Source organism: Paramormyrops kingsleyae, chromosome 12 (assembly GCF_048594095.1).
Source record: "Paramormyrops kingsleyae isolate MSU_618 chromosome 12, PKINGS_0.4, whole genome shotgun sequence".
NCBI lineage: Eukaryota > Metazoa > Chordata > Actinopteri > Osteoglossiformes > Mormyridae > Paramormyrops > Paramormyrops kingsleyae.
The window spans coordinates 28,665,516-28,686,592 of NC_132808.1; the positions used below are offsets into that span (position 1 = coordinate 28,665,516).

The 21,077-nt window shown below is 48.1% G+C and overlaps 2 protein-coding genes across 11 annotated transcripts in view; both read left to right on the plus strand.

Annotated features, from left to right (window-relative positions):
- Positions 1-1,040: 1,040 nt before the first annotated feature.
- On the plus strand, positions 1,041-14,706 carry LOC111833719 (transmembrane anterior posterior transformation protein 1 homolog). 3 transcript variants are annotated; one of them, XM_072697871.1, is made up of 14 exons: positions 1,041-1,131; positions 2,521-2,651; positions 4,564-4,682; positions 7,912-8,074; positions 8,379-8,514; positions 9,110-9,207; positions 9,682-9,751; positions 9,966-10,046; positions 10,155-10,264; positions 11,298-11,357; positions 11,434-11,502; positions 12,476-12,552; positions 12,969-13,129; positions 13,715-14,706. In XM_072697871.1, the coding sequence occupies exons 2-14, from the start codon at positions 2,595-2,597 to the stop codon at positions 13,942-13,944; spliced, it is 1,431 nt and encodes a 476-aa protein (XP_072553972.1). In that variant the 5' UTR covers positions 1,041-1,131; positions 2,521-2,594; the 3' UTR covers positions 13,945-14,706. The 3 variants fall into 3 exon arrangements, with proteins under 3 accessions (XP_072553972.1, XP_023648050.2, XP_072553973.1); XM_023792282.2 differs by lacking the exon at positions 1,041-1,131 and adding an exon at positions 1,145-1,725; XM_072697872.1 differs by lacking the exon at positions 1,041-1,131 and adding an exon at positions 2,098-2,191.
- A 4,247-nt stretch (positions 14,707-18,953) lies between these two features.
- Positions 18,954-21,077, plus strand: part of LOC111833356 (prominin-1-A-like) — a 43,241-nt gene continuing 41,117 nt past the window's right edge. For 4 of the 8 annotated variants that reach the window (XR_011981846.1, XM_072697878.1, XM_072697879.1 and 1 more), the window contains exon 1: positions 18,955-19,479. Coding sequence is in view for 7 of the 8 variants with exons in the window: in XM_072697878.1 (XP_072553979.1) it covers positions 19,257-19,479 (223 nt within the window). In the remaining variant the exon portion in view is untranslated. Of the gene's footprint in view, positions 19,480-21,077 lie in introns of all 8 variants that reach the window. The other 4 variants (XM_072697873.1, XM_072697874.1, XM_072697875.1 and 1 more) reach the window with 2 other exon arrangements.

A 21,077-nucleotide genomic window follows, 5' to 3' on the forward strand; every position in this document is an offset into this window, starting at 1 on the left:
GTCTATTGTGGGACTTAAAGCCTTGTTACTCCTATCACTGACTGGAACTGATGCTTATTAATTCTCTGTTAGGATTTAGTTTTTTTTTTTTTGTGGGAGTGAATGTAACGCACCTGGAATAAATTAAATATCTACCAGTATTTCCTGAGGCAGAATCGCTACATTCTTACAACAATAGCATTCTGTGTGCAATACTGCCCCCTGTCTATATTTTTTGTAATATATTTTTTAAGGTTTGTGTCTTTTTCTTAGCGGCTCTGTCTTTTACAAATTGTCTCAAAGGGGAAAAGATCAGGGAATGTTGAAGTTGCAACCAATCACCGTAATATTTCAGAAGAGAACATCTGTGCCTATCAGCCCAGAATGGCGTGCAAAGACACAGAATCACAGTCAGGGCCATGTTGAGCAGATGGAGAAATTTTGGTAGCACTGATTCTTCCTTGGTGAAAAAACGACAGAGCTGACACACGGAAGACGGACCACCCTGGCAATAATGAGAGAGAACACCAGAGAGTCTTTGGGGGGGGGGGCACCTGTGCATGCATAGGGTGGAAGCAACCGGGGGGAATAGACATACCTGGGAGGAGACGGGCCTTTGAAAAAGAAGAAAAGAATCACATGAGTAAATCCATATCCCCTTTCGGTTCCTGGTGCCGCTGCAAGGCTTTTCGGGGGATGTGGTCAGGACAGAGGAGGCAGCAACAGCCATCTTTCAAGGAATTATATCAAACAAAAACAGAACATCGAAAAAGGAAGGACCCTTTAAGCGTAATGAGCGACAAAGCATCAAAGATCCAATCCCAGTGTCATGTTCATATGAGTGAGTCGTGGTTATAAGTTTTCACATATTTATCAAAAGTATCCCAGTGCTGCAACAATCATAATTTTATTGGTGTCCAGCCTCCTACCCCCAGCCTTGGGGTCACACGCCATACTGCCGCCCTGATCTGAAGCACATGTCTCCTGCTGTGACCCCCTGCAGGTGATATATAAACAGGTGCTTAATGCTGTACTGGAGGTGACCAGCAGGGGGTGCTGCACCGGGACATCAATCCCAATGACGTGCTGGTGCAGCAGGCTACGGGATCCCTGCGGGCGCTCCTGTGGACTTTGGCTGTAGCTGCCTGCAGGGTAAAGAGCTCTGTGGTGACTGTGCTCCGCATGTTAGCGGCTGCAGGGACAGCATTTAATGAAGAAAAATCTGTGACAACTTGTAGGAGGACCGTGTTCAATCCAAGGGGGAAACTATGTCGTTTTTGCAAATCATATCCGTCTTTCTCTATGAGAGACATATACATGTGTATATTCTTTCGTAAATAAGCCCCCGGACAGTTCACCTCCCAGACCTACGTCGTAGGTGTCGTATGGGGCCCACCCCTTCAAAACAATCTGACGGTTGCTCTTTCGCAATCACTTACTCCATGGAATAAAAGCCACTTCGTAACGTAACTTAGGATCGCTGAAATACCTAAAGGCAGGGGGCAGCCGCGGTGCACCGGCAAGCCGCTATACCGCGTGAGAGGAGGGCAGGAGGGAGAGAGTCTGGGCACCCCGGCGAGGACCTGCTATATGAGAGGGATCCCCGGCACGAGGAACTGCTGTATCGGAGGGGACGGGAGGGATCCCAGCACCAGGAAACCCCAATGGGAAGCAGGTCGAGGCTGGCAGAGACCGTGGGCTCCTGCGGAGCTAGTGCCGCAAAAAGAGAGAAGCGCACGCTGGCAGGCGAGTGCATTTAGCTGCAGCTGGAGTTACTGTCTTATTTATGCACGCTTGTTTACACGCTTTTTACTTGACACTTTTGTGACTTTTGTAACTTGAGACTTTTATATAGCGACACCCAGAATATGCGCGTCTGCAGCCCAGTGATTAATGCTGTCCCGCCTGGCAATGTGTCACAGTCTCAATAAGGGGATTGGAGGAGTATTTAGGGAAATAAATGTTTTATTTGTGTGTGTTAAGGTCAACACGGTGGTACCTGCGAAACAGAAAGTGAATAATCGATAGTTCATAATACAAAAGTTCATTGTTTGTCATTAAAGTCGGGACCTTGAACTGTTACAAAGTTCCATGTAGTTGAAAGACGCATGTAAACGCTTTTCGTTGTCTAACAGCACTTACAGTTCGTGATGATTGGTTAACATTACACGACGCTAGTAAGGACAGAGTCTGCTAGTTAACTAACCGGCTGGTAGGTTAAGGCTTGCTAACGAACTGTCAGGCTCGAGCCGCGGGCGCCGAATCCGTTCCAGTGTGAAACGCATGCGGGGCGATTCCGAGATTGTTAGACACTCCGCTATGCGGTTATGAACCTGTGATCGTGTAATGAGGCACAGTGGTGGTTTTCAAAAACGTGACTCAGCTTACATGTTAGAATAATAGACTTATGACAAATGTCCCTAAACTATCCCCAGTGTTTGTGCGTGGTCTTAATGGACTGACAACCCCGTCCAGTGTCCCCTTCTTTGTGCCCAGTGCTTCTTGGGATTTTATTTATTTTTGTTTGTTTGTGCCACACAGATGTGTCGATCCTGCACTTCGTTAGTGCAGAGCTGACCAGAGGATACTTCCTGCAGCACAATGAGGCAAAGTTCATGGAGCGTCGGCAGCGGGTTTACACCTGCATGCGGATTCCCAGGGAGCTGGAGAAGGTACCGCGGGAGCAGGGCGCCCTCTCCCCCTCATGGGGCGCCGCTGGTAGTTAGCGGAATAGCCTGTTCCTTTAGCGTATAATATTATCAAATTTGGTATTAGGTGCGGTGGTTTGGAACATGACATATAATTTGAATGGCGAGTGTGTTCGCTAAGCAACATAACAATAGAACACTAAATGAATAACTGTACGACAGTTCTTTCCCTTAACATATGGTCAAGGCCAATTATTAATGTGTAACACAAGAGGGCGCCAAAGTACACGTGATATCCAATTGGCCTTAAAGTACTTCGTTACTACAAGTTTGATCGCTTTATACCAAATAAATGTATGTCACATTATTATGCAGGAAACGGCGTTTGCCTCCCGAATTCTAAGTCCATAACTTATAGTCCTCTTTGTCCTCTTATCCTAGGTTATACCAAATTCCTCCTTGACAGCCACAAACGTTTCATGTACATGTTCTGTTCCACCACCAGACAATCTGATTAATTAAATCGTTTAATCTTCAAGCCTGTAATTAGGTACATTAAGTGAAAAAGGCAAATATATCGAGGGGGTGCAAAAATGAGCTTTGGAAATTGCTAACGTAGGATATCAAAATAAATGTCTTAATTTTTTTTCGGAAATGGAATTTTTCCCATGTGTCAGTATAACATGCTTACATATATGGTTGTTAAGCAGACAGTGGGCTGTGTTGTGGAGAGCAGATGGTTTGGTTTTGGGCAGATTCTGCAGATTATGCTCATAAGGCGAATCTGGGCAGATCCTCAGTGATGCAAAAGCAATTAATTCTCTCGCTTGTATGGTTTGCCATGATTTTTGCTTTGACAGCAGCATTCCGTCGGCAGTCTGCACATTCCGTCGGCAGTCTGCACATTCCGTCGGCAGTCTGCACATTCCGTCGGCAGTCTGCACATTCCGTCGGCAGTCTGCACACAGGTCGCACATGTTTATGGGGGGAAAACAACCGCTTTGGAAAAGTAGGTTGGGCCAAAGTTTGTTTTCTGGCCCTTTCCGAATTTCGGAATGACCAGATGGTCCCTCCTGACTTCCGGACCCCGAAAGGGACTCCCCGCTCAGACAGTCAGCTGACTGCTATTCCAGATGAGGACAGGCTGATAAAGACGGACAGAAAATCGGGTTTCTAAACAGGGAAAGCAGAGATTAGCCTCTATATTACGGAGCACACAGTGACCCCCCCCCCCCCCAACAAATTTTGTGATTTCTGTATCATGTTTCAAATAAGAGATTTATTAGCAATTTCCACAAGTAGAGGCTACATTAGAATCCTGTCTTGATCTCCTTAGAGACGCACACACACACAGAGGTGAGAGGGAGGCTTGAGGTCTGAGCCATTTATGCAGGGGGTTAAGGGCCTAACAGACATCTCTGCTGACAATGGGATTCGAACCTGCAACCTACTGGTCAGATTTGTGTAGTGTGACAGGCTTTAAGATGGTGACTTCAGTTTTGCCTTAATCAGATACACCCACTCCTTAGTGAGGTGGCCATGACCCATGGAGCCCAGTAGGGGGATCTCAGCAGTGACGCCCCTCCCGGCAGGGGGATCTCTGCAGTGACGCCCCTCCCGGCAGGGGGATCTCTGCAGTGACGCCCCTCCCGGCAGGGGGATCTCTGCAGTGACGCCCCTCCCAGTAGGGGGATCTCGGCAGTGACGCCCCTCCCAGCAGGGGGATCTCGCCAGTGATGCCCCTCCCAGCAGGGGGATCTCTGCAGTGACGCCCCTCCCAGCAGGGGGATCTCTGCAGTGACGCCCCTCCGAGCAGGGGGATCTCTGCAGTGACGCCCCTCCCAGCAGGGGGATCTCTGCAGTGACGCCCCTCCCAGCAGGGGGATCTCTGCAGTGACGCCCCTCTCTTCTCACTCGATTCCTTTTGGCCTTGCAGCTGATGGTGTTCGGCTTCTTCCTGTGCCTGGACGCCTTCCTCTACATGTTCACCCTCCTCCCCCTCAGGGTGCTGCTCCTCCTGCCCCGACTGCTCCTCCTGCCCTGCTTCAAACTCAGGTTGTGACCTCCTCCCCCCCCCAACCCTAACCACACCACATCCACAGCAGGGGGGGGGGGGGGTTCATCGTCATGACTCTGCCTTCACATGCCCAGTTCCGTCTGTTAACCCAAATCTTGAACATGACCTAAATCTTGAATTGTCCTTATTAATATTTTTTATTCTTTCGTTGTAGCTTTTAATTCCTTAATTCACCAGTGTTTCATTAGTTTTGTAAAGTCTCTGGATTGACCTGATTTTTATGCTGCCAAAAACCACCTAAGCTGAGTAAACAAAACTGTCGGCAAATGGCATTAACTATGACCTGCAGTTAATACAAACATGGCAGACAAGCATCGCTGAAATGTCTCTGGGGTAAAGGGTGTAAAATGCTGGTGTTTCAAGGGGGCGTCAAATAACAGAACATGGTGTAACGACACAGTGAGAAAGTCCGACCTGCTTGTGAAGTGTTTCTCGTCCCTGTACATAGTGTCCTGTGGGCTATGCGTGTGTGTGTGTGTGTGTGTGTGTGTGTGTGTCTGTGTGTCTGTGTCTCTCTCTCTCTCTGTCTCTCTCTCTCCTGGTTTCAGGCAGCACTTTGGGCCATCTGTACAGATATGAATTTCCCCGTCTGTTCTCCTTCTTTCAGGATGCACATCTGGCAGGTTAAAAAAAAATTACCTCTCTCAAGTCCACAAGAGTTTTTCATCGTAAAGCTTGCAGGTCGCCCTTGGTGTGCAGAAATCTTAGTCTTTAATGTTGAGGGAAGGTTGAGTATGCCTGGCCCATGTTAGTACCTCCAGGTTGAGTATGCCTGGCCCATGTTAGTACCTCCAGGTTGAGTATGCCTGGCCCATGTTAGGACCGCCAGGTTGAGTATGCCTGGCCCATGTTAGTACCGCCAGGTTGAGTATGCCTGGCCCATGTTAGGACCGCCAGGTTGAGTATGCCTGGCCCATGTTAGTACCGGCAGGTTGAGTATGCCTGGCCCATGTTAGGACCGGCAGGTTGAGTATGCCTGGCCCATGTTAGGACCGCCAGGTTGAGTATGCCTGGCCCATGTTAGGACCCCCAGGTTGAGTATGCCTGGCCCATGTTAGTACCGCCAGGTTGAGTATGCCTGGCCCATGTTAGGACCCCCAGGTTGAGTATGCCTGGCCCATGTTAGTACCGCCAGGTTGAGTATGCCTGGCCCATGTTAGGACCCCCAGGTTGAGTATGCCTGGCCCATGTTAGGACCCCCAGGTTGAGTATGCCTGGCCCATGTTAGTACCGCCAGGTTGAGTATGCCTGGCCCATGTTAGGACCCCCAGGTTGAGTATGCCTGGCCCATGTTAGGACCGCCAGGTTGAGTATGCCTGGCCCATGTTAGTACCGCCAGGTTGAGTATGCCTGGCCCATGTTAGGACCCCCAGGTTGAGTATGCCTGGCCCATGTTAGTACCGCCAGGTTGAGTGTGTGTAAGACTGCGTACAGCTCTGTGCTTGTTGCCGTTAGGGGGCTTACTCACCGGTAATTGTTTTCTTCTCGCTTTTCTTAAATCTTGTTTCGCCATTCGTCCTGCGTTACAGAAGTAGCCTCATTTGCCAGGTAAGATGGCAGTTTTACACAATCTTAGCTTTGCTCTCTTCCCGAAAGACGGTGGCGTCCCTTCCGTGGCTGTCGGGGTTGAAGATCCGTTGTACTTCAGGCATTGTAGGAGGTTGTTGAACATGAATTTGAGCATTTACATTTTTTTTGTCTGTAGCAGAATATTACGAAAAGCTTTTTAACAATCAGTCTTTAGTCACTTTCTGGGTCGCTTTTACCTGCCTCCACCAGGCATGTTTACCGTGTTTGAGTGTGTTTCCACCTCCCTGCTCACCCCGGTTGTGGGGCCCTTTTACTGATTGTCGCCCTAGATGCTGTTTTCTCATGACTGAGTCACGATACTCCTCCAGGTCCACGTTCTGTGTGCATTTAATAACGTGGGCCGGGTGTGGGGTTAAACATTTATCGCTCATGGACGTTGAAGTTGTGCTCATTGCCAGAGAGGTCTTTCGTATTTCACAGATTAAGCTCTGACTGTGTCACCCATACTCGTGCTGAACACGGCTTTGCTTTTCCTGTAACATCCTCTTCATTTCTCAGTTTTGCATAACAAGCCTTGGTCTGCTTTTTCTGAGCTGATTTGAAGATAAAGACCTGGTCCTCTGCACTTAGGCTGCCTGAGCCGGCTTCCGATTCCGTGCTGCAGAATCCTTCATATCACGAGCGTCTCCTAATAGGAGCTGGAAGAGAACCAGGACTGGTTACCTGGGGAATGCGACAGAACTCTTTGATCCTCAGATCGAAGACTTAGTATGACAGCGCAACTTCTGCATCTAATAAAAGATGCATTGTGTATGTCTGCAGTACATGAAGACAGTCTTTGAACTGGCAGAGATTAGACTGAAAGATAGTTGTCCTCTGATGGAAGACTGCCATGTTATTGTGTACGTGGGTTTTGCACCTGGAATATGAGAGAGTGATGGCAAATCCTATTTCCTTGTTTGTTAGACCTGGACCTAGAGGCGATAAGCTTGATTTGTGAGGTCAAAAGTTCATAACGTACTCCACAGACACCCCGTGGTTAACCCTGTGGCGTACTGAGTCTCATGATTGAGATTTAAGATCGTAAGTGAACTCGTAGATAATTTATAAATCGTTTACGCCTTATGACAACAGAGCGAAAGCCAATAGCCTCAGAGATGTGCTGTGTCAGTACTTCCGTTTGTCACATCATCTACGCTTCGGTAAAAACGTCTTAGGTCTTCCCAGGAGGTCAGATTCCCGAGCCTCGTCCGCCCTGCCGGTTATGGTCCTGATCGCCTGCAGGTGGAGCCGATGGACATGGTGGCCATCGCTCTTGCGTCGTCTGCAGATTATGGAAGGCCATGCTCATATATATCAGCTCAGACATGTTAAATTCTCTCCTGAAGGGCAATCCTAGGGTTTTTTTAAAGTGGCGGCCATGTATCATACGGAGGGGCCAACCTTATCAGTAACCAATGATATGTTTTGATTTGGTGAGTGACAGTGGATGGGGTGCTCCAGAGACCAATCGGCTTTCAGCGGAGGCCAGTGCCCCTGTTTGCAGAGCTGCTACTCTCGATGATGCTCTCTCTGCTCTTCTGCCTGCCTTTCCCTCCTACAGCATCCATCTGTCTCATTTGATGTTTGCTCTGGTTTCTGCTGGACCAGTCACACCCCCGTTGTGTCTGCTTCCAGAGGCCCATGCATCGTGCAGCCCTCCCAGGTGTGCGACATCCTGAAGGCCTTCATCATGGTCATCTGCTGCTGCCTGCTGCACTACGTGGATTACTCCATGATGTACCACATGATCCGCGGCCAGTCGGTCATCAAGCTCTATGTCATCTACAACATGATGGAGGTGCTGCCATTTTTTTTTTTTTGCTCAAAGAAGGCAGCTGAGCATTGTTGGTTAAGTGGTGTGTGGTTCTTTTGGGTATTTACTCACTGGAAGGTAGCTGGTTCAAATCCTGAGGCCCGCAGTGATATCGCAGTTGGTCCAGTGAGCATGGCCTTTAATCCCCAGCTGCTGCAGGGACCCTGCTTTCTCACTTGTATCCCACTTTGGATAAAAGCTTCGATCAGTAAATGAATTGATAAATCAGTGCTGTGTTTTTATTGTGTTTAAATGGCTTTTTTTTTTTTTTTTGCTTCTACCCCTTCAGGTAGCCGACCGCCTGTTTTCCTCTGTTGGCCAAGACATATTGGACGCCCTCTACTGGACGGCTGCTGAACCCAAAGAGAGGAAACGAGCTCACATCGGCCTCATACCCCATTTTGTCATCGCCGTTCTTTATGTGTGTATCCTTACCTCAAGGGGGGTGTGGCAAATCAGGTGATCTGTGTTGTCTACCTGTGCCAAGTTACTGGCCAGTAGTGATGGACAAAATGACACTTCATGAACCATCTGCTATATTTTTTGTCCCCACTAGATGGTGCATTTTGTTTGCTTTGGGGCATGGTTTGTGCCCTTTTTCAATGGAGAGCACCATCTATTGGGATCTGAAAATACAGGACATGGTTCATGAAGCGTCATTTTCTCCATCGCTACTGGTCAGGCATGGACTTCCGTCCCATTCCCTCGGTCCCCGAGTGCATGCCTAGATCTCCTGTGATCCTGTATGAAGTTTCAGCCCTGAGACACTGTGATTCTCTCATTCTCCTTGTTCTTCATCCATTGCTTGTGATGCTCTACTCTTTTGTTAACCCCCACAAACTGGCACTCCATCCGCTCATCCTGTTTGCTGTCCTCGCTGACGCCAGCCGCTCTCCGTGTCATTGTCATGCTACAAAGAAGGAGAATATCAGTGGGAGGGTAACTTTCGCCCGTCGCTGCTGAAGTAGCAGCTGCCAGATCATTCTGAGACGTTTGCGTTCCTTAGTGTGCACGTCGCAGTTCTGCATGCTGTACTGATCATGATCCAAGCGACGACGCTCAACGTGGCCTTCAACTCCCACAACAAGTCCCTGCTGACCATCATGATGTCCAACAATGTGAGCATTAAGGCTCGTGCTGTTTCCCGGCTTAGAAGCTCACCTATAGGGTCGTGTTAGGCCTCATTGGAAGTGTATGGTTAACCGAAGTTGATGTTAATGATGTCAGTTGGTGCTCAGATGCTGGCTCACGTGTGCCCCCTACTGGTGGAGCTATGCCTCAACTCAGCAAATATCCTAGATTTAAATATTTAGCAGTTAATTGTGTGAAAACTCTGTAAAGCAACCAAAAATAGTATGCTTCTTTGGTCAGCTACTTTCCATTTACTACATCTGTACAGGGAATAGTCCTCTTCTGCATCTATAGAGTCTTCTGGTTGTGTGGTTGATGTTTTTTTTATATATATACAGTATATATGCATAAAGAGAAATCTTAGGTTAGGTGAATAAATGCCATAGTGGTATAGCCCTGCACAGTGTTTACAGCGCTTGTGGGTTAAATGTGAGGAGTTTGAGAATTTCATCTTTTCACAGTTTGTGGAGATTAAAGGAAGTGTATTCAAGAAGTTTGAGAAAAATAATCTGTTTCGCATGTCAAATAGTGGTAAGTTACCCACTGTCACTTTAAATATGGATGTGTAATGCGTTCTGAATCCGATGACTCTAAAGGTGAAAGATGCAGACGTCAAAGTAAACGGGTAGATCCATAAATGCACACGGATGATAGTGAATTCTGTGATGTAATATTCGCATAGCTGTGTATGCGTGTGTGTGTATAGTGCTGCATTTTTATGTGTGTTTACGTGTGCTAACGCCAGACATCAAGGAGAGGTTCACAAACTACATCCTGGTGCTCATTGTGTGTCTCAGGAACATGGAGCAGTTCTCCTGGAACCCAGGTAATGGCTCGATGGTTCTGCCCGGCATCCCTGCGATGACGTCACCCCTTCTGGGTGCGGCTCACTGTGAATGTGACCAGCTGTGATGTTCCTGCTGTTTCTGTCCAGATCATCTGTGGGTCCTGCTCCCTGATGTCTGCATGGTAATAGCCTCGGAAGTAGCGGTGGACGTGGTGAAGCACGCGTTCATTACGAAGTTCAACGACCTCACAGCCGACGTGCGTACTCCTCCGTTAATTACACCCCCCCACCCCCCTTCAGCTGTAGAATTATGTTTATATCTAGAATCACAGATCCATAGAGATGGTAATTTAATCGTATTCGCATCTGGAATGTGTCTGTTTCTGTGTTTACATTTTCTGCACACATGACTGTTTGGTACCTTCGTGTGAAAGGGGTGAAGATTGAGATCCACTCAGGAATCTCTGTGTACATGTTAGTTTTGACGTATTAAAATGTGCAACACCACATTTGACAGGTGTGACGATATTATTTACTTACTGACTTCCTTACATACTAACTCATTGAAAGGTCCGTGTCGGACTGGTTAGGATTCTCACCAGTACTATGTGACCAGTCCTCTTTACATCTCATTTCTTTCAGAATCTCCTCAAACTGAAGTGATTTTGATTCACTGACTAAGGTATGCAGTGCTCACTGAAAGTATTAGGACACTTGCTTAATTCGGTAAAAAAATTTTGCAAATTCATTGGTTTTGTAACAAAAATCATTACTCTATTGATTTGTTTTCAAAATATATGTATATCACATTGGAAACAACCACTAGCTTTAAGTAAAACATTAATTTCAAGTAGTAATAAATTGAAACCCAAATTATAGTTCTCAAAGAGCTGTTCTGAGTTATAAGTTCATTGACAAGCAGCCTCATTGAGTGCTTTTTAATTAATAACACCATTGCAATAACATAAAACACCAAACATTTGTGTTTTGTACTCGTTTGGGAGATAATGACAATTGCAATTGACACTTAAAATGAAAATCCATTTGTGGAAAATATGTGTAAATATGTTAAACATTGCTTGTCAAAGGACTTTTTTCATGAAACCAATATAATTGCAACATTTTTGCAGAATTTAGCAAACGTCCCAAGACTTTTTGTCAGCACTGCATGTGTACCCTGTATGTGTACCCTGTATGTGTACACTGTATCTGGTCACTGTATCTGTACACTGTATATGCATGTTCCCCAGTTAACCTGACTGAGATGTGTAAACCGCCCCTCCCCCCCAGGTATACAGTGAGTACAGAGCGAGGCTGGCCTTCGACCTTGTCAGCAGCCGACAGAAAACCGTAAGTCTTGAGCATCCGTAGGCATAGCGAAACCCCCATTCTGCTGCTGTAACTAACCGCCCTCTCTGATTACCAGGCATACACTGACTACAGTGACTCTGTGGCCAGGAGAATGGGCTTCATTCCTCTTCCTCTCGCAGTGCTGGTGCGTCTCGCTAATCTGCTCTTGTGCTTAAAGTTTTCACTCATCCTGCATTTGTTTGCTGACCTGACACACACTACCCCTGAATGCCTCATCTGCCACACATATCAGGCTTGATAGAGATCGCAGTCTTTATCGCCTCCTGGAGGCCACACACCATTACTGCAGGCAAGCAGCTCAGGCAGGTTTACTTTGTAGTTTTGAATGGCTAATTGGACATTTACCCACAATCCACCTCAGGACCACAAGCTGAGTTTCAGGTTACTGAAAATAGCGCTTCGAAGTAAACGTCTGTCTTCACCGCAGAGTGGAGAGCATTATTGATCCAGTCTTTTGTAGCGTTAAAACAAATATGAAGAACTTACATGACTGTGGTCGGTGTGCATCCCGGAAGCTTCTCCAGCAACAACGCTTAAGTTTAATGCCCAGTAGAAATTTTGCTTGGGGGGAAAAAACAAGAGCAAGCAACAATGGAGGCAGCGTTCCTCGTGACAGATGGAGGCAGCGTTCCTCGTGACAGATGGAGGCAGCGTTCCTCGTGACAGATGGAGGCAGCGTTCCTCGTGACAGATGGAGGCAGCGTTCCTCGTGTTGGCGACTGGAGCGTCACTCCAAAGTTCTGGCACCTTAGTATCAAACCACATGAAATTTCTAAATGCTTCAATCACCTGTGTAGCCAGAACTTATGTCTACAAGCTCCAGAGCTCAAAAGTCTTGGCCTGAAATGTTTATAATGTGTTTTTCTTTCTTTTGGTGTCAGATTACTGGTGCTGAGTTTGTGTTGAATAAAATCATATGTAGGACATTGGGAGAAATGTTTTTTAGATGGGTAAAGTATTTAAAAATGTCAAGGCATCTCAGACTACCTCAAAGGGGCTGAGAGGCCTCAGACTCCAGAGCGACCGGTAATGACTCATCCGAGTCCCTCATCGTGTGTCAGGAATGTATCGGCTGTCGTCTTGTCGTTACTTAACAGCTAATCCGCGTGGTGCTGAGCTGTTGGAAAGCAGAGGGCCCTCTATCCTACCTTTGCCTGATACTTTTCTTCATGGGGTGAGTCTCCCCGGTGCCTTCTGACAGTCATCGATATTAATTATTTACGCGTTTACTCGTTCGTCTACGAGATGAAGCATAATTTGGCATAGGAGGAACACTGAGGAATAATTACCATAAGTGGTAATCGTATTTTTTAGTGACACAATAGTTCTGATAGAATCAGTGTTTTTATTCTGCTATACCGATAAATAATAAAAAAATTTGAGAAACATTGTCCTGCTTTAAATATTATTAACCTTTTTGCAGAGGGTCCCTTACTGTCAGCTGTAAGATGAGCTTTAGATCGGGCTCCCAAGTTGTGTGAGCAAGGAAATCCGCAAACTGTGTTGTGGACTGACCCTGCAGGACCGGAACTGAGGAGCCTTGCTTTAGATGGTAAAAGGGCGGATTGACAGGCTTTTTTCCGGTTGCAGAATGATGTCCCTGAAGGTGCTGAACAGCATCATCCTCGTGGGCAAATCCTGCATCTACATTAAAGAGGCCAACATGGAAGACAGGCTGACGCGGCATCGTTCAGCGTCGGCCCCGCGGAGAGTTACCGGCCGGCCCAAATGTCCAGGCAGCCCCCCCACAGGTGAGCGCCACCCCCGCCCTCTGCTCTGAGACCTCCGGCCCGGCTGCTCCTCCCGCTCGCCACCTTGTGGCCACGTGGAGCATCAGCGAGGAGCCGGAAAGGTCACAAAGTCCTTTTGGACTGCCTGGTTACTCGTGGCCCGGTCAGAGAAGATGGGATTTCACTCATAATGCTGTGATGGAGCCTCATCAAATGACACGTAACATCAGAGTGTGTCGCAAACCAGTGTCAGCTGGGGGGGGGGGGGGGGGGGGTGTTGTAATGCGGCCATAAGGTGTGTTATAGTGTTATAGTCTGCAGGGTAACATGGGGGTGTTTAAAATCTGGACGTGACCTCACGTGACCCCTCTGACCTCACATGACCCCAGCTCCTCCGCCTTTGTTGTAACTTATGCCTTAAGTCATACAGAGCAAACAAAGCTCCGCCCACCCAGGGTGCCACGTCTGATTGGACGCACACTCATTAGGATACGGTTGCATTTCTGTTCTTATCCAATGAAGGCACTTGCCAGCTCTTGCTACAGTCTAGCGTAAGCGATGTGTCCGTTAGCCCTAACTTATCATCTCCCCCCCCCCCCCCCTCAGCTGGTCCTGTGGACAGCCCCATCTCCACCCCCATCATCCTCCAGCCAGCCGAGTTGGGGAGCCTCACCCCCAAGCCCTCCATCTGTACCCCGGTCCAACCCCCACCGGTGTCAGACTGGGCGGAGGGTCCCAGCGCCACCCAGAACGCATCCGAGGCCAAACGAAAGACCCGGAAGGAAGACCTGCTGGACATAGACCGCTTCACCATATGTGGCAATCGGATTGACTGAGACCTCCGGCAGTGTCCTCTGGGGGGAGCCCTAGAGTCACATCACAGCACACAATGGGATCGTCCGTCGCAAGTGCATAATCGCTGGCCACGGGGATGGTTTTCAGTCTTGGTGTTTTGATGAAGAACACCGTTGCACTGTGTTGCCTAAGACTTTTAAGTGTAAGAAATAGCTGGGGGAGGAAAATAACATTTTTTAACGAGTCTTGATTTTCACACAACCAGTTTTAAAGTAAATTTTTGCTGAATAGACTCTTAGCAGTCTGCAAGTAGTGACACACAGGGAAAGACAGACGAGATCATTGGGCTTTACTGATATTCAGTTGAAATAAGCCACCTGAGCTGTCGGAGGCTTCGTTTGAGAATGTTTTGGCTCATTTACAACCCAGATGTATAAAGTGAACCGTCCTGAATTCCTTTTAGCTCGGTCCAGTTTTTCCAGTTTTTTAATGGTCACTGCATTGTCCAGTGCAGTGGCAGCTGAACGTCCTAAGAACATTCACGAGTATCACAAGTATCCTTCCATATTATTGCTGCCGGACTGGTTTCACTTATTTGCACTGATTGCAGGCGGATTTTTTTCTTCTTCATTTTTCTAGTAACTTTTTGCAGGAAAATGTGGGGCTTGATTTCAGATGTTGATCAGAATCCCTTCCAAAAGGCCTGAAAACCGGTATGAAACTAAAATTATATTCATGGTTTTGTTAAAAAAATGAATTTGAAAAAAGCAAAAACCACAAATAAAACATATGTTGTTAGATTATGCAGAAATGTCTTCTGTTAAATGAATTTTCCACTGATTCCAGAATGTTTGTCGGAAATATCTTTAAACATTAATTATACGCATCTTTTGCAGAATCGATGATATTGTTTTATAAGCTGGGTAGCATTTTTTGACATCCTGGTTTGTCCTGTTGATGCGTGATGCATTCAGCCTCACTTTCACAATTTGAAATCTTAATCCCATGCCTGCCTCTGTGGCTGCAGTCTGCATGATCTCCCTGTGTTTCCTTACAAAGTCTGATAACACGCAGGTGGGTTTGTGGGTGCCACTGGATTATCGATGGTGGGTCTGTTGTTCTCGGGGCCACACTCAAAAAGGCACTTTGGGGTCTCGAAAACTAAATAGCTAGTAACTAGAGTCAGAAGATCGTATCGGCCAGGCTGGTTAGCAGACCATGCTGCTTCAGCATCTCCTACACAAGGAACGTGTTTGTTTAATATTTAATGTAGTGACTGAGACCAAACGCATGGTTTGAGTGACAAGCACTGCTGCCTATAGTGTGTGAGTGCTGATTGACTGACATCCTGTCTGGGGTGTCCCCTGCCTTGTTCCCTGTGCATTCTGGGATAGGATTTAGGCTCACCCTGCTTCAGGCCCAATGCTGCATATGAAGTTATGGAAGACAGATGGAGATGTACTATATGATTTTCTTCCCAAATGAAAGTTTATACCTGCCTATGAAGGACCTGGCACATCCTCAACGCATTTTCAACGCGTCCCTGAGTCAAAAACGGAGGTGCTTTCGCTTCTTGTGGTGCTTGTGTGTGCTGCCAAGAACCGAGCCATACCCGAGCTGTACCTGACCAGACACAGTCTTCACTGTATGATGTCACAGTCTTCACTGTATGATGTCACCCAGACACAGTCTTCACTGTATGATGTCACCCAGACACAGTCTTCACTGTATGATGTCACCCAGTCACAGTCTTTGCTGTATGATGTCACCCAGTCACAGTCTTCGCTGTATGATGTCACCATATTGTTTTTTTTTTTTCTCCTTTCAAACTGAAGGCTTCCAGCTATCTGGCCAGAAGTGGAGTAGCGTGTGGTTCAGTTGGCTGGGCTTCTGTGCTTGTGGTAGAAAAATCACCAGTTTGAGCCCAGGCTCAACAGAACAACCACATATCTACGGACCCTTATGCAAGGTCCTTCAGCTTTCTGTTACTGGAAGAGCTGGATCAGCATGCAGCAATTTCACATCTCAATGTCTCTGCGGGTTCGGATGCTGTGCTTGTGCTTGGGAGGCGGCCGGTTCAAATCCCACAGCTGGCAGAGTAATTTCACCATTGGGCCCTTGAGCAAGGCTCTTATCCTCCGATAACTCCGGGGACTCTGTGGCCCCTGCTAATTTAAAATTGGTATCTGCTGAATTAATGTTTGCTTCACTGAAAGGAATAATCAATTAAAATCAGTGTTCTGCTTCACCTGGAGAGTATTCCATAAAACAGGCCTTCTTCATTAGCCAGATAACTTAAGCCAAATGTAAAGATTGTCCAACTGAGATATCTCTTACCTCTCCTCCTATTGGGCAGTTTTGGCTTAAGTTATCCCGCTAACCAGGAAATCCTGCTTTGTGGAACACCCCCCAGGTGTTTAACCAGATCCAGCCTATTGTCAGCATGTATGGAAACGACAGCCCTTCAAAGTCTGCCTGCACATGGGAGTAGAGATATGTCCCAGGCTGTTGGTCTCAAGGGCATTTGCTTGCTGTAGAAGCTGTTTGCTGTCTAACCCCTCGTCTCCCAACGCGAAGACAGTTCAGGCGGGATGATGGTAAGTCAGTCTGTGTCGGGCAGATTGAAGCAGGCAGCTGCTGTCAGGGAGAAACGGAGCAATTTAATCTTCCCAGCTCCCTCTGAGCATAAGGAGGTCAGACGTGCCGTAAGCGGCTTTCAGGTGCGGGTGCAGGATGCAGGAACGTCACGGCCAGCGAGGCGCCAGTCACCCAGCGCGACCCTGAAGGGGACGTGTGTTAACGGACGCCGAATGCCAGTTTGGTTTAAGCTTAGCCTAATTTATTGGTCTGTTAAGCTTAGATTCCTCACCTCACTGTAAATTTAAATCTAATTGTTGCCAAAAATGGGATTCATTCAAGCTATTTTAGAGTAAGACACCTTATAGGCATGCAATTGTTTTGATACTGAGATGAGCCACTGTTTCTGTAGTCTAAGCTAAAATGTTGTCGTCATTATGGGGGGGCGGTCCCCGATCCATCTCGGCATCACTGTGAGGGCAGCCAGGCATGGGCACTGCTGAGCTTTGTTCTGTTCGGGTCGCGGCTAAATGCTGCGATCTCTGGCTCGTTAAACACTAAGGCTGTACGGTGGGAGGTTTTATGCTCATTTTTAAAAGCTGGCTGGTACAGTGTGATTAAAAAACAGGATCTGAGGTCCCTGGAGAGGCCCGATTTAGGGCCCAGGTGCTGGACTTACTTTCTATAAAAGCTGGCTTTTGTAAGCATTGTGAAGCACTGTACACTGCCTGGGGCGTGTGAAGCACTGTACACTGCCTGGGGCGTGTGAAGCACTGTACACTGCCTGGGACGTGTGAAGCACTGTACACTGCCTGGGTCGTGTGAAGCAGTGTACACTGCCTGGGGCGTGTGAAGCACTGTACACTGCCTGGGGCGTGTGAAGCACTGTACACTGCCTGGGGCGTGTGAAGCACTGTACACTGCCTGGGGCGTGTGAAGCACTGTACACTGCCTGGGACGTGTGAAGCACTGTACACTGCCTGGGACGTGTGAAGCAGTGTACACTGCCTGGGGCGTGTGAAGCACTGTACACTGCCTGGGGCGTGTGAAGCACTGTACACTGCCTGGGGCGTGTGAAGCACTGTACACTGCCTGGGGCGTGTGAAGCACTGTACACTGCCTGGGGCGTGTGAAGCACTGTACACTGCCTGGGGCGTGTGAAGCACTGTACACTGCCTGGGGCGTGTGAAGCAGTGTACACTGCCTGGGGCGTGTGAAGCAGTGTACACTGCCTGGGGCGTGTGAAGCACTGTACACTGCCTGGGGCGTGTGAAGCACTGTACACTGCCTGGGGTGTAAAACCCCTGACCAGCCAGCGCGGTTGGATATTCCTGCTGCTTGCTGCTGCATTTCTTTGCTTCTGCTGCCCCATTTTCCAGGGTCTCCTTCATGTCTGTTTACTCTCTCCGCAGACGGCAGATGAAGCTCCCCGTTGTGGGTCATGGGCGTCCCACCCACCCCCCCCAGCAGAGATCGTCTGGGACGTTGACAAAACCCCCCTTTGTGCGGCCGGCCTGCTGAAATTACAGGAGCGACGACACGAAACTCGCCATGCGCTGCCTAGCTGGTCAGGATGCGGTGCCTGTGATCAGAAGGTCGCTGGGTCAAATCCCAGGGTCATCAGAGTCATTTCACCATCGAGCCCTTAAGCAAGGCACTTAACCCCTAATTAATCCAGGCACTGCCTGGTTCTGCTTTATCAAAACTAAATGTTGCTTGCTGTAGGGCCTCATTGTCAGTGAGTGTTTCTCCGTGATGATCTTTACAACGTCTCCACCCTGACCTGACTTCCAGACACACACGCATGACACATCTTCAGTTGACCCTCCACAGTTCCCAGTTACAGTAATTCCCAGATTACAGATTGCAGCTTGAGAGATGCAGGATGAATCTTAGCGTGTTATGATTTGTTGATGATTCATACTGTGTTCGTTTCAACATTCACGGGGGAGATTCTGCACCTTTCCGGGGGCCTGTATCATAAAGCTGGATTTCTTGCTTAGCCAGATAACTTGTCAGGTTAACCGCCTGTCACCCCAGTTTAAATGGACTTTATCTTCATTCACTTCAATTTAGCCCAGACTATGTTAACTCTGAAAAGTTATCAGCTAAGCAAGAAATCCAGCTTTGTGATACAGCACTTGGTCAGTGCCTGACATCCCCGTATCACTGATATCAAACACACTCCTGCTTTGTTTATCTTTTTAGTTTCCTCTGTTTCCCCACCTTACAGGCTCACAAGCACTCCTGTGCACTCCTGTGCTTGTGAAAATCCCCATAGCGACAGGCTTTTCCCTCTACTCCCTCGCAGGCTGCCCTGCCTCCAGCGTGACGACCTCCTCCTGCTCCTCCCCCGCCCCCCTGCTCCCCCCCCCAGCACGAGCTGGCCTTCCATCCTGCCGCGGCTTCCACGGCAACCGTTACGGGGAGACGCGCTGCTCTCACTCTCACCAGCGTGCGCACGCGCGCTCAGCGACACACGAGCGCCGAGACACACGCACACACACAGACTGGCGCTCCTTCCGCACTCAGAGGCGGCGCGCGGCAGAGGAGAGCAGGACAGGAGCAGCACCGCCGTTTTCTGAGGAGGTGCCAAACTGGGCGAGATGTTTACCAGGAGTTCGGCCCCGAGGAGCCAGACTTGAACTTTGCAGTCCTCTCCAGCTTGGCGGCTTGTGTTTTTTTCCTGCTTTCCTTAGACGATTTGGACACAGCAAGATACATTTGCCCCCCACACCTCCTTCCTGTCATCTTGCTCCCTTTCCTCCTCTCGACGATGGTGGCCAAGGTGGTGCTACTTTTCCTCCTCTGCCGGGGGGCCATATCTGGCCAGCTCCAGGCCACCACACAGCAGGGAGACTCTGCAGCTTTGCAATTTGAGTCCGTCCCCCCCGCGGTCTACGAGACGCCGGCGAGTTACAATCCCGGGCCAATGGATGCCCTCTTCTACATGGTCCACACGTTCCTGCACGTGGTCCAGCCTAACCCCTTCCCTGAAGGTAAGCCCCCACCTTACCGGCACTGATACGTGGGTCACATTCCCCCCCCCCCCCCCGGATGCCCCTATGGCTGTGGCTCGGGGGGGGGGGGGGTGCAGGTGTGGGATCCCTCTGCTCCAGGGCCACGGACCACTACCACGTCTGTCCGAACGTCGAGGCTATTTCACCCTAAATTATTCTCACGGTGTTTGAGGAAAAACAACATCACCCTGCAGAGCACTTGAAAGGGACAATTTGCAAGAATTTGCACGCTTGCACCTGCAGTAACGGCCCTGAATTGAAATTAGACAAGGCGGTAAGGTGCAGGATGTAAATAAACCCAAATGATGTCCGCTGAGGTTGTGTTTGGAGTTGTCTCCGGGTGACACGCGAGTTTGACGTCTCTTGAGATTCGGCACATTTTGCTGTTGTCAGGATTCCTCAGTCCCAGTCTGAGCAAGGTGGAATTTTTATTTTATTTATTTTTTTTTGCATAAAAACAGCATGAGTGTGAGTGGCATTGAGGGGAGAGGGGGGTGAGGGGATTATTTTTAAGTCTGTACCATTTTAGTGTTTATAATCAGTTATCTTGCGATTAGGGGGGGCGACTGCATAATCCTATTCACTGCCATATGTTGCTTTTATTTCCCAGCTTGACAAACGAACATTTTATCCGGGAGCAATTCAGCGGTACTTGGTGAAATCTGGCAATGTATACATGCATATTTCGCAACACATAGTTTATAGTTCTCACAATTACTTCAGAACTTCAATATATAAAATCTATTAAAACCATTTATGGGACCTTCTGGTAATATTATGTTATGTCAAACTCAGCAATGAATCACAAGGTCCGCTATTGCAGTTGTGTCCAACCTTTTTCGCAGTGAGAGCTACTTTTATGGAGAAAATACTCTGGAGAGCTACTGAAACGCGACGATTCATTTGATTACTCGGGTGGTCAGGGTAAATTTTGACGACCGGGAGGAAGACTGGAACTTGTTCCACGATAGACCCGGACTGACTTGCCGGTTCTGCAGCCCTGCTTTGCAATTTCAGACACCTACCCTGATCATAAAAGCAGAGCGAGAGCGTTCAGGAGCCACCCAACTGTCAACACGAGGTCCGTCCTCCCTGAACGCGGATGCTGAAATGCAGAACAGCATGTCGGGCGTGTCTGAACACTACGCTCTAAAATCGCCCTTAGAAAGCGTTGGCTGTACACCTCCAGCAAACGCGTTTTCTGTTTAATCTCTCGCCCTGAGCCGCAATATCCGTGTGTATAAATTTACAGCGATGAATCTGGGTTAGAGCGTGAATCAGGATCTTCAGTGTGACGATACCCCTGCCTGGATGGCCTATTTCAGCTGGAAGGGGGCCAACTCCAATCTGCCCCTGTGGAGGGGGGCACGCTTAAGGGACACTTAGCACAGTGTTAGTTAGCCTTGCTGTCATGTATACAGTATCCATTTCCTGCATGTTATGTATATGTGTTATGCACTGTGCACTTCTGAAATTCAGACATTTTTTAGTCAAGAATAATAGTTAGAATATCATTGTTTTCTGTTGTTATCTTATTAAACATATTACCTCTGTATTCAGACATTCACTTTAAATTA

What these genes read in the sequence shown, in the direction of transcription:
- LOC111833719 (XM_023792282.2), top strand. Translation starts at nt 1,644, where the DNA reads ATGGGAAGCAGGTCGAGGCTGGCAGAGACCGTGGGCTCCTGCGGAGCT. An exon ending in GCAGTTCTCCTGGAACCCAG is followed by an intron (nt 10,047 to 10,154) that starts GTAATGGCTCGA and finishes GTTTCTGTCCAG; the next exon opens with ATCATCTGTGGGTCCTGCTC. An exon ending in CTGATACTTTTCTTCATGGG is followed by an intron (nt 12,553 to 12,968) that starts GTGAGTCTCCCC and finishes TTCCGGTTGCAG; the next exon opens with AATGATGTCCCTGAAGGTGC.